Here is a 13608-nt window from a genome sequence, read left to right as displayed (position 1 = left end):
TTTGTGAATAAATCCAGATAAAATAGTGCAGTAAATGACATAGATGATTCGAAATTTCTATGTTCATAATGCGACTTTATAGATATATTTTGTTTTTTTTCATGCTTGTACCATCTATTCAGAAATTGTTTTTATTCTTTTTCCAATGTTGCACTTCGTGTATAAATTTGCTTGCCATTTCATCTCATTATTCATATCGTTCAGTTCATTCTATCACGATACTGTATTCTTTCAGAAAGTACGAGAATCAAAAGTTAAAAATATCAAGAGTCTAACAAAAAACAAAATCAAATAACTTTAATCCACGTTTCCATATAGTATGCTCTAGAGCTCTAAGAAATAAAAACAACGGGCTACATTTGAGCAATTGTTAATATTAGAGGGGTTAATTTACGGGAAGGGTCGGGATTTTTGCGTAATCAAACAGTTGGTTACAACGTAAAGGTTTTACGTTTTTTGAATGTATACTATTGCGCGTTTGACAAGGATGGGAGATAATGCAGTTACATTATCCAAACACACTAAAGATAGGTTCAAAATTCCGTTGCACGACAGTGATGGGAGATAAAGCAGTTAACATTATCCAAACACACTGGAAATAGATTCAAAGTTCAGTTGCACGACATTTTTTTTACGTATCAGTTATCGTTTTAGCAAACATCATTGTCGTACAAATTATATCAAGGATGTTTGCTGTGAGAAACACAACATCAACAGTGCAATTTAAGATGACATAATCATTGTATTGTTATACGAGCGTTATAAGGCCATAATTTAAAGATAGTTGACAAAGAGGTAGTATTCAATGTCATTATGATGTAATAAAGACATCGTTCTGCAATTAAAGGTTGAAAAGGAAAGACAATGATGTCTATATTTTAAAGGAATATACTTATTGTTAAAGAAAACCAATGCGCAACGTAAAAATAATCCAAACCTTATTAAATATTCACAAATTAATGACAATAGTAGGGGAAATTAGAGTGTTGGAAAATGTTGAAATTTAAAATAGTACGAACTTTTTCTCAGGTGGGCTTCGCCCGAACGTAAATAAAACAAGGCATTGTGGAATTTCAAAATGTTGCAGTTTTAACAGCTTTTATCTGCTATTTGCAGTTTTACTACAATATATGTCGATTATCAAACTCTATAATTGTGGCACTGAAAAATTTACTAAATTTAAGCCTATGATCATAGAGAACACATGCAGGGAAGGTAAAATAACTATTGCTTTGTCTTGAGTGGATAGCGGCAAGCGCCAAAACACAATCTGCTTAGATTTTTGGTGCAATTTTAGAAGCTGAGATATCTTAGTCGCAATGGATTATAGCTAATCATAGTATTAATACAACATATGCAAATTAATTTTCACCATTAACATGCTCTGCGGCACTGCCAAAGGTTTAGTACAAGTCACCGATATATATATATGAATATCTATGGATAGCTTAGTATTCCGGTGCTTTGGACATATGTCGGTTCGCTTGCTTTCGGATTCTCACAAATCGGCGGACAGTTAGTGGGTACGCCATAACTTCCATTGTGGACTTATCCTCAGTGCTTAAAGGGAGTTTAAAAAGGTCACGGGATGAGCTAGCCGCTGATTCCAATGCACCCTTCTGCATGCCATAAGAGGCAAATTATGAAGGCAATCTTTTTGATCTGGTATGCATCCTGGTATTTTACAGGTTGACGCTTAAAGTTGCCAAGAAATCACTTCCTTTAGGTTTTCTATGTTTTTGAACTATCTTTTTTTTTGGTGAGTAGATGTGTCATGATAAGCAGTGAGTTGTTGAAACGGGTAGATTCACGGACCAAAAGCACGATCTACCTTGTTAATGTAATTAGTCACCAAACTTCATTATATTCAGTCTTTCATTTGTTTAATCGAATGTTTGAGCTCTGTTTTCATTGAAATCTGCAGTTTTGCGTAGTATTTTCTGGATTTTTTTCCTGTTCTCTGTCGTCTTTTGAACAGATAATAATAATAATAATAATAATAATAATGAGGACTTAGTATAGCGCCTAATCTTTAGAAGCTCTAAGCGCTTTACAAAATTAGACAAGACCTATAACATAAAAAAAACATATATAATGATATTATTACAAAAAACAAACACCATGAAATTAGAAAACGTAAAAATACATGCAGAAAATATTTAAGGTAGGGAACATTATTAGGTCTTTAAGTTTGTTCTTGCAGTCGATAGCTACTCTTAGTTAAGTTCTGTACTGTTATCTCCTCCAATAATTACCCCTGTTGCTTCTATGTGTTCTGTTTTAATACAAAGTCATTATATCTAAGAATAATATTTGTTTAAAAAAAACGTTTTTGTACCAATATCTTACATCGTGACAGAGCGGATATATCTCTTATTTTCAGTCTAAATCTTAAATCATTGGTCTCGTCTAGGCAGTATTTATGTTTGTCTTTTAGATTTTGACGAAGAATGTTTATGGATTCATTTAAAGTCTAATGAGTAAACACGATGTTGGTTGTTTACCTCAAATCCAGTGTAAGAGTCAGTATCTCAGCGATCCTTTATTGTGCTTTATAAATAGAAGTTGAGAAACAATAAATAAATGCCATTCAATTAATTACAACTAGGCAATGGCTAACAAACTAAATGTAAGGAACAACAAGACCAGATGTCTTTGACATGTCTTAGCGACCCGAGTATTCGGCAAAGATATCTGTCTTATCAAAATAGATTTAGCCTGAAAATAACGTCACATAAATAACTCTATCCACAAGCTAGGATAATAATCAAAACAAAATAAGTCCAAACCTACCATAGCTAGTAGACAGGCTAACACACTTAAAATTAGGGAATAAAAAAGAACATATGTCTTTGACAAGTCTTAGCGACCCGAGTATTTGGCAAAGCTATCTGTCTTATCAAAATAGATTTAGCCTGAAAATAAAATAACATCACATAAATAAAACAAGATAGGAACAATTATCATAACTAGTAGACAGGCTAATAAACTTAAAATTAGGGAATAAATAAGATCAGATGTCTTTGACATGTCTTAGCGACCCGAGTATTCGGCAAAGATATGTCTTAATCAAATAGACTTAGTCTGAAAATAAAATAACAACATACTTAAAGAACTAGGAAAATAGATCAAATATAAAGATAGATTAGTAAGTACTTAGCCCAACCCTAAACTCTCAAATATAGAAACAAATAAACTGCAATAACCCTTAATCTAAATTTGTTTTTAAAAAAATCATTTTTTTTCTTTCTTTAAAAAAATAATTAATTATTTTCTAGGGCACCACAATCCTACAACATGAAATTAAGGACACTAACATCTTTTCCTACCGCATGGTGGCCGCAGATTATCTGTAGTACAACAAACGCAACTGCACTAAGGCACAACCACTGCTCGAGGCACTAAAAACAATTAGAACACCTAAATAAGACCAAAAAGACTAGAATATATAAGGTGGTCTAAAAAGCCCAAGACCATCAGGCCCCGCTGCACAAGGCGGCAAAGTCTATCAAGATAGGAAAACTTACTATAACCCAAAAAGTAATACCTATAAGGTGGTCCAAACCCCAAGGACCATCAGGCCCGGCCACACAATGCGGCAACCAAATACCTAGCGAAACTAGTTAGGACCCTAAACTTAAGAATATATGAGGTGGTCCAAACCCTAAGGACCATCAGGCCCAGCTGAACAAAGCGGCGCACCATTAAGCCTAGGACAGTTTAAATAACCGTTCATGAAAGGGTGAACCCAAACCAAGAACCACCTCACCCAAATCAGACTCAATAGATAAAGTTTAAATAACCCTACAGACTATCACTAAGATGTCACTGGTGCGGTACTATCTTTAATAAAAACGGTACAGAATATATCTCCAAAAACCCATCAAGACGACAGTTCATTAACCTTTTGGCAAGGGAGTCAAACCATTTATACCCTGGATAAACCAAGGTGCCTTCCTACCTAGTGAGAAGGATCCTCCCTGACCGAACCTTCCTCCTCGCCACCGCCGGACATAAAATTAATAAACATGCATAACACATATCCACATCACAGCTATATTTTGTTGAAAATGTTAGATGAAGTTAGTAGATTCACATAGACTACAGAGATTGAAGGTATGCTCTTGTATGTATGAGTTGTATCTGAGGGTCAGATACACTGCATTTCAAATTTAGTCGGATTATATTACTATTTCTTCCAACTGTTACGTCCACAGACAATATAAATCACTACTAGGATGTGAGAAATAAACTTTATTATATGCAATAATACTTTTAACTTCAGAAACTATTTGTGCAACCAATGTGTTGATACCATGCATTAATTATTGAAACAGGAATGAGAGGCAAAGTTGATAGAGCGTACAGGTTTTGTGAACTGTGCAGGAGAATTTTTTTTTATCTATATACATGTAATAAAAATGACTTTCATTTTGTTTGCGTTTGCCGAAACCATAACCATATTAGAAGACAACATCTTAACAATATGTATTTATGAAACCTAACGTTAAAAAGTATTGTGCTCATTCTGACAACAGTGTAATGACTGTCGAATTTATCACATTACTTGTCTAAATTATTTTTGTTGTTGTTGCTGCTGTTGTTGGGTTTAACGCCCTTTTCAGCACAAGATATGCTGTACATGGCGGCCAGTATAAATGGTGGAGAAAGAACCCGGGAAAACCCTGGAAAGAACCACCGACTCACGAGTAGCCCACATTGGCCGAACCCGAGACTCGAACCCACGCAGATATATGTGAGATGGCAGTGATCCGTAACGGTGAGTGCTTGAGAGCACTTGGCCACTCGAGGCCCCATTTGTTTTGAATGAGCCTCTTATCTCCATTGGACTAAACTTTTTTGACAATGTCTTTATTTGGAAAGAAGTGTATAAATATATGAATACTTCTCAACTCAGCTGTATTAAAGAACATGTAGCATTCTAATTATGTAAACAGAATTATGCAGCATATGCCGGAGACCTACATTATTGAAATAAACTGATTTTGACTTGGATTTGATTATATTTTCATGCACACTTATATTTAGTTATCTTCCTTCTTATGTTTTAGTTATATGAAACTATGTTTCTTCTGCAGCATCTCAGAAGGGATTAGCGTTACCAGCTGTCTTGTTATTTAAGTTAGCAATATTTGTTTAAAAATCAACCAGTAAATTTCCAGATATTTAATCACTTCATATTCTGGTGTTTGATTCCCTTAGTGAACTTCTGTGGTTTCACCAGTTGAGATTGTACAGTATTGGACTTTTCTAGAGATTTCTTTGGCTTCCCCGATGTAGTTTCCCAAATCATTTCCCAAATCATCTTTCTCGTTGATGATTATCCTCTGTTCAATTGGTTTCAGATGTTGTTGAATGCAAGGTATTTTTCTTACTGTTTGAAGGGCTTAACATCATTTGAAAATATGTTGGGTCGTTGCCGTTTAATCAGTGCTTGAGCACCAAGAAGGCCAATTATGTTCGCATCAATATTGTTTTGTACTTTTTTTTAGACTTTATTGGATCTTGCAATAACATCGGTTGATTTATTGTCATCTTATTATGACTTAAGATGTTTGAAATTAATATATTCAAAAGTCTCACGCCATTGATAATCAATTAGTCTTTGTGTGACACCAGCAATCGATGCATCAGATGATTTACTAGGATCAAGTGAATTTATGATACGGTTATTGTTGACGCTTAAGTCAATGTCACTTGTTTGAAGTCAGGTTTTGTTAAAAGAAAATCCTAAGTCACTAGAACGTTGCAGAGATATATCTGTCATAATTGTACGTGGATCTTAATTAAATTATGTATTATAGACATGCCATGAAAATCTATAACATTTTCAATCTTAATTATTAATTATGATTGCTTGAACCTTTAACACAAAGTGTTCGTGAAAAACATTATAATAATGGAGAATTTAGCCAGCACGAATAATTTCCTCTCGAGTAATTTTTCGTTTGGTTAGAGAAATTGCATAACATTATCTGTTTCGAAAACGCAATAACTGCATCCGATTCGGTAAGTGTATAGATCTAGTCCTTTCACAGTATAACAAAACATTTGACACTAATTCGCCAAATATTTCATCGGTCTTGATTATTTCCCCAGCCATTTACTCTACTCATTTTGATATAAACTTTGATCCATTGGATCTTTGTTTGCTCCATTTGCAACTACTATGTACCATTCCTGATGGTACTTCCAATTTCTGTGACTAGTTATTCGTCATTGCATATTCTGGTTTGGTCTTTAAAGCATACATTGTTCTAATATTTTCGCCAGATTTGCTTTCTACAGTTCTACATTGTACAGCAATAACATTCTCACTCATTAAATAACCGATATATTACAAAGGCTAGTAATGAGTTTGAGCCAGGTTGAGAAAAGCCTGCTGAAGATGACGTAGTAGATGATCAAGTTTAAACAGAAGTCGTTGTTACTGTAAGTCTCGCAAATAATTTCTTCATACCGTACCAATTATTGCTGAATTCACATCTGATGATTCTACAATGATTTCTGAAACAGCATCAGATGCAATCAATTGATTGTTCAAAGACATCGAAAATTAAAGTATCGAAGACAAATTGAGATGTTAACAGTACATAGAATACGATGTTAATATAATGTACGAATACCATGAAAAAAAAATTCAAAGTGAAGGGCTTCCACGGACAGTGATATGGCTATTCCTCACACAGTGAAATACCTAATGAGCTTCCACGCACAGTGATATGACTATTCCTCACACAATATAATACCTAATGAGATTCCACGCACAGTGATACGACTATTCCTCACACAGTGAAATACCTAATGAGATTCCACGCACAGTGATATGACTATTCCTCACACAGTGGAATACCTAATGAGCTTCCACGCACAGTGATATGACTATTCCTCACACAGTGGAATGCCTAATGAGCTTCCACGCACAGTGATATGACTATTCCTCACACAATGGAATACCTAATGAGCTTCCACGCACAGTGATATGACTATTTCTCACACAATATAATACCTAATGAGCTTCCACGCACAGAGATATGACTATTCCTCACACAATATAATACCTTATTAGCTTCCAACATGTCTGCGGAATGATGCCCCACCCAGTCACATTATCCTGACACCAGGCCGACCAGTCCTAATACTAACCTCTTAATGCTGAGCGCCAAGTGAGGCAGCTGTTTGTACCATTTTTGTAAATCTTTGGTATGACTCGGCCAGGGATCGAATCCACGACCTCCCGCATCCGAGGCGGACACTCTAACCACTAGGCCACCGGAGCGGTTATATATATATATATATATATATATATATATATATATATATATATATATATATATATATATATATATATATATATATATATATATATATATATATATATATATATATATATACATATATCTATATATACATGTATATATATACGTGTATATATACGTATATATATACATATATCTATATATACATGTATAGATATATACATATATATATACATATATCCATATATACATGTATATATATACGTATATATATACATATATCTATATATACATGTATATATATACGTATATATATACATATATCTATATATACATGTATATATATATATATATATATATATATATATATATATATATATATATATATATATATATATATATATATATATATATATATATATATATAAGCACATATTAACGTTAACAAACATGAATGGCTTAAGCAACTGTTTGGAAGATTTGGTGGAGAAGGTAGGCAAGGATGATTCATCTATAGAGGGCCTAATAGCTATTGCTAATTAGTCATCCGAGTTAGTATCAGCTCTACGGTTTTTTGTCTCTCCTTGTTGGATTTTTATTTTACTTTCTTATCGCATTAGTCGTATTGCTGTTTGCATTCTAATAAAAGGGGTGTTTGAAGGAGGTCCTATAAAAGCTTGTGTACATATCATAGTTAAAAAATTTTATACTAATTTCTAAAAATACTACCCATTTTCAGAACGACGACGCTCGTCAAGAAAAAAGGCATGGTCACCACTCACAACATAGTCCAATTTTTATTATAAACTCATCATAATGTTCTTATCCGAGTTGTAAAATGTTTAGTTTATAAAATAACTTTTGAATATTTTTAAGATACTGACAATTGTTAAATCTTCTATTCCTTCTTCTGATAGATCGTTGCTATGATGCAAACGACATAATGTCCCGCCTGTTGCTTAAACTTCTTAAGAATATGGTAATCTTGCCCAATTCTACCACTAATCAACGTGTACGTCTTTTTTTGTCAACCGTACATTGAATTCAATTAAATTGAGTAATGTTTATTTATTTTTACGGTTAAAAATATCCGGTCGTATCTAGTTCTGATATATTATTGTCAACGGCCTTTTATGGTTTTATCATTGTCCTTGAAGTATCTCCAGTCATGATTTGGTGAAAATTTTAAATTACTACAGATCAAACTAAACTGTTTCATACATATATATTCTGTTGCTGTTTTGATTAAATATATCCTCACCTGGGTAAATGCATGTTATATGCAGACAGGTTTCGTATCCGAAAGAGTGTGTGTGTGTGTGTGTGTGTGTGTGTGTGTGTGTGTTTGATCTGAATTTTAACGTAGCCTTAACAAACAGCAAACAGGAAATCTGCGAAGTGATTTTACTGACTCTGGTACAAGTTGATCCGATAAATTTCCATTAGGAAATGCCACAAGCAGATGTTTCTATTCTTACTATTCAGTTTAATTATTTTGCCTAGATCTCATGTGGACCGTTCCGGTGGCTAAAGTGAGTAGAGCGTCCGCCTCAGATGTGGAAGGTCTCGAGCTCGAACCCCGGTCGAGTCATACCAAAGACATACAAAAGTGGTACTATCAGCTGCCTCGCTTATCTCTCATCATTAAGAGGTTAGTGTTAGGACTTGTCGGCCTGGTGTCAGGATAATGTGACTGGGTGGGACATCATGCTACATGTCTGCGGCAAGATGCCCCACTGATAGGCATCACTCTAAACTAACACACTACAGTTATCGTAGCGATATGACTAAAACATTGTTAAAGCTACGTTTATAAAAAAAAAAAAAAACAACAGATCTCATGTCACTGTATCTTCTCCCTCTATTTTGGTTTGGAATACATTGGTATCTATAATGTTATAAAATATGAATTTTTTTCTGAAACATTAGATTATATTTTTTAAGTTTAAAATCAACAACTTACCAATTTAATTTTCTTGCAAGTTGCCTACTCTTTAAAACAACTAGCTATGAGCACGTTTTTATTCCGACAAAACTTGCATCTTGGTCTTTAAAATAAATAGCCTGTGCACTTTTTTTATCCCGTTAGAACTTTGACGTTATTCTGTAAAACAAATAGCTTAGAACACGTTTTCATCCAGCCAAAACTTGCACGTTATTCTTTAAAACAAACAGCTGCGAGTACGTTTTTATCCCGTCAAAATTTACACGTTATTATTTAAAACAAATAGCACTGAGCACCTTTTTATGCCGTCGAAGCACGAACGTTCTTCTCTAAAAGAACTAGCTTTAAGCACGTTTTTATCCTGTCAAAACACGAATGTTATTCTCTAAAACAACTAACTCTGATCACGTTTTTATCCAGTCAAAGCACGAATGTTAGTCTTTAAAACAACTAGCTCTGAGCACGTTTTTATCCTGTCATTACACGAATGTTATTCTCAAAAACAACTAGCTCTGAGCACTTTTTTATTCAGTCCAACGTACAAATAACACGGAGCATCTCCAGCTTCTTGAATTTGTGAACTATTGATGTTACTGTTGTGGACATTATTGAATTCAATACAATCAAGCTTTGTGCTATTATTTAAAATTAAACCTATCACTATTTTGTATTACTCTGCCGGTGTCGGTCCTCGCAGTATTCAATAGCGCCATTAGTAACTATAATCAAGTAAGACATGTTCTGCATGATGGTTTGCTTAAGTCAGATTTGGTGATTTCTATATTTATTTTAAATATAAAATATAGGTTTTGATTGGTCAAGAAACACAAGTAAGGTTAGGTAGTACTTAGGCAAAGTAAAGTATCCTGCCCAAGGGCACACCGGTAGCTGACCCGACTGATCTGATGGTAGGATTGAAATTAGGACGGTTTCGGAGGACATTCTAACACGCTCGCCACAGGCTCCTATTTAGGAATAGAAGCCTCATAATTTTATACAAATTTTGTATGCACGAAATCATTTTCTTGCATTTTTCTTTTTGCGTCACTGTGACTGTACGATGAAACATTTATTGAAAGACACTCGCACATGTAAAGCATGGGACGACATTCTAATGCGTGTTGCTTTGATGAACACAGCACTTTTTCTCCCGCAGAATTGCTAATGCTTCATGCTGGGGATATTATTTGCTGTTCTATCCAGTACATTAATTTTATTCATAATATAATTGGATGAGGTTTATATCCTCTTTTTTTGTGTGTCTCCGTACAGGTATTGTGTACAGGTATTGTGTACAGGTATTGTGTACAGGTATTGTCGAGCTCATTAATATAGCCTAACATGTCTTTCGCATCACTGAAAGGCGTTTGAAATGACATTTTGATCTGATTATATTCAGTATATGACCGTGATAGATATCATCGATTTTTTATTTCTAAAATGAAATAGTGTGTCTCATATACTAAAATATTTGAGAGAGAGAGAGAGAGGAGGGGGAGGAAGAGAGACTACGGCAAAAAATACAAAGAGAAAGAACAAGGCGAGTATTACAACACAAAGGGAGAAGTTTTGAGACTAACACAACAAATACATCTGAGAGAAAGAGATCAGCATTTTCCTTGATTTTAAGGTAATTGTGGATTCGAAACAGTGCTATTCAGAAGCAATTACGCTCCAGCGTGTCTCATTTCCTGATTAGTGGCATTTGTGGTTTCTAATTCTCGATTCATTGGATCCGGCGGGCAAAAAGTGCGTTTGGAAAATTGTCTTTGGTCATAAAAAGAGGTTTTACGACATAAAATGCTTTTGAAAATATAATGCCATGCTATATGTCTATAGGTTTCCGTACAATCGTAATCTCGTTAATAGACAAAAGAATAGATCCTAGGAGAAAAGTAGCAGAAGTAGTGAACCAAAAACGGTTTTGGAGAGGTGGCATATATGCTGAGCCCTTGATAATCGATTGTGTTGATATTTACATGAGGCCATAAGGGAAGAGACATAAGACAATTTAAAAAACAAGGTACTGGAAACGGAAATATGAAATGATCGAGATTTTTCAACTAGATATTTGAGGAATACAACAGTATTGCCAATATGAGACCTCTACTAAACTGAAGTTGTATTCCAGGTTTGGAAATATATGTAGTATAATTTAGCATCCATGAAAGCAATAAGCGTTATCTTTTAATAGACTGAATGATACGTATTCCTTCGGTAAGACATCGTTTAAAGTTAGGGTTATCCTTTCTATCATATTTGGTTTGGTTTTGAAAGGATTATTTCATCTCCATGCTGTCTATTGAATCCCATTCAGAACTTTAGTCTTGAAATGAAATTTAATGTCGATTCCACATCTGATTCAGAATATAGTTAACGCTTTCAAAAGGTTCAAATATAGATTGAAACTTAAAAACATGTTGGTAAAATTAAGTTATTTAATTTCATACACTCACGTTAAATTGGAACGCCATTGATCTTACATATATAGACATACCCTATGTGGAAATATGAAAACAAAGTTTAAATGCATCTGTCGAAATCTGTTTATGCAGTTAGGCAGGTACGTGCCTTAGTCGTGATCTAACTAGGAACACGTTTCACTTTAGTCACGAGTTGGACGGGAAGGGGGGGGGGAGTGCGCCATATTTTGTTTTAGTATATTAAATTGAGGCAAAATGGAGACTACTAATCATCTCTTTTCCTTTTTAACCATTTTCTCCAATAAACATGACCACATTTCTGCATTACTAATTACTGGATGGAACATACGTCTTTTGTTGGAGGATAAAAAGAGCATCTTATGTTAAATACAAGTCCTTTTCCAAAGAAAATATATCATTTGTCTGGATCATATTTGAAGCGTGTGTTTCCTTCCTCTCAGAGAGGAGAAAAACAGTAATGGATAAACTTTAAGCAAACTAATATCGCCAGTTACGAAACTTTGATACATTTTAGAACTAAAAGATACGCCATTGTTACGTAATGCTGGGAGAAAAAACTTCTCACCTCTTACAACCAAATTAGTAATGATAATGCATACAATTTACTTTTCCGATTTCTTTTTAAATCAAGAGTAAACACAACTCTTCAAAAAAGCGCCACTGGACAAAATTATTTTTTGTGCACTCAGTGGAAAATGGTATCGACTATTTTCAAAGCAATCGATAACTAGAAACAAGGTTAAAGTAAAGAAGGAAAATTCACACACTCTTTCATTAAGTTTTACTTAAGATATCAAAGATGCGTCCATGGTTTTTGATATTGTTTAATTTTTTAAGTTGATCTAGGACACATCGGATAAGATCAGATTATTCATTACGTATAAATAAAGAAGCTATAAATATAATATACATACAGCTTTAAGTTTTTCAGTCAGTATAAGAATGCAGTCAAATTAAAATAATGTTAACCAAGAAAGTATATTATATAATACGTAAAGTGTAAATTGAATCAAATCACATACATACATACATACATACATACATACATACATACATACATACATACATACATACATACATACATTTTAGCTGTAAACCTTAGAAATCGGAACTTACTGCTCTGTACGAAATGATGTCCCCTTGTACACTCAGACGTCCATTCCGCTCTTCAAATGTAAAAGAGACACTTTTAGCGGGTGATGGTTGTGGTGTGAGGTATGGCCTTGAGACGAGTTGTGTGGAGGGGGAAGAAGGTTGCAGCACCACAGGAGCCGACCCCCTTCTTAATTTTCCACCAGACTTCCGTCTATTCCTCCGAACAATGGTTGCCGTCCGGGAAAACATTGACATTTTTTGTATAAACTCATCTGCAACTGAACAGGTAAAACATGTCTATGTAGATACGCTGACACTATTTTTAAACTGTTGCTCCAACTTGACTTGTATTCCAGGATATCTTTGCCTTGGTTTCAGCTATCGATTGGAACCTTGCCATAGCTGTAAAGCAACATCTAGTAATGACACACTAGACGCACCTGAGTGCCGAGCTTAAGTCTGTGACGATAGATCTTGGGGGTTTTCGTTCATTGGTGGACGACAATACTAATCTGCTTTCTGTGCACTTTATTTGTCGGTGTGGGTTGGCGAGAAAGAGATTCTAGGATTTAAGAAAGAGAAACGACGTAACATTAGTCTTGGCCGTAATAGGTCTGTATGCAAAATCTGTCAAGCTAATAGACAATAAAACATACCAGTCTATTTCCTAACACTGGGGGAAAATTTGAATTGCGAGAAATTTTGGAGGGAAAAATATGGTTAATTTTCTATTTAACTTGACATGTCTTTTCCGTTGTATAAAAATAATTAAAGAAAACATTCAACGGTGAAAGTAGACAAAATGCAGTCAAAAGGCGAAGGACAATGAATTTCTGTTTACCAC

General features: G+C 34.4%; 1 protein-coding gene across 1 annotated transcript in view; it reads right to left on the bottom strand.

The window, feature by feature from the left end:
• The window catches only part of LOC149798165 (uncharacterized), an 88101-nt gene extending 75082 nt beyond the window's left edge, over positions 1-13019 (bottom strand). Inside the window, exon 1 of the mRNA XM_089960849.1 lies at positions 12786-13019. Within this exon, the coding sequence (XP_089816975.1) occupies positions 12786-13019 (234 nt within the window). The remainder of the gene's footprint in view (positions 1-12785) is intronic.
• Positions 13020-13608: the final 589 nt, after the last annotated feature.

Source organism: Sinohyriopsis cumingii, chromosome 6, assembly GCF_028554795.1.
Source record: "Sinohyriopsis cumingii isolate HCF-2022 chromosome 6, ASM2855479v2, whole genome shotgun sequence".
NCBI classification, from domain to species: domain Eukaryota; kingdom Metazoa; phylum Mollusca; class Bivalvia; order Unionida; family Unionidae; genus Sinohyriopsis; species Sinohyriopsis cumingii.
This window is presented reverse-complemented; position numbering and strand designations above follow the sequence as displayed.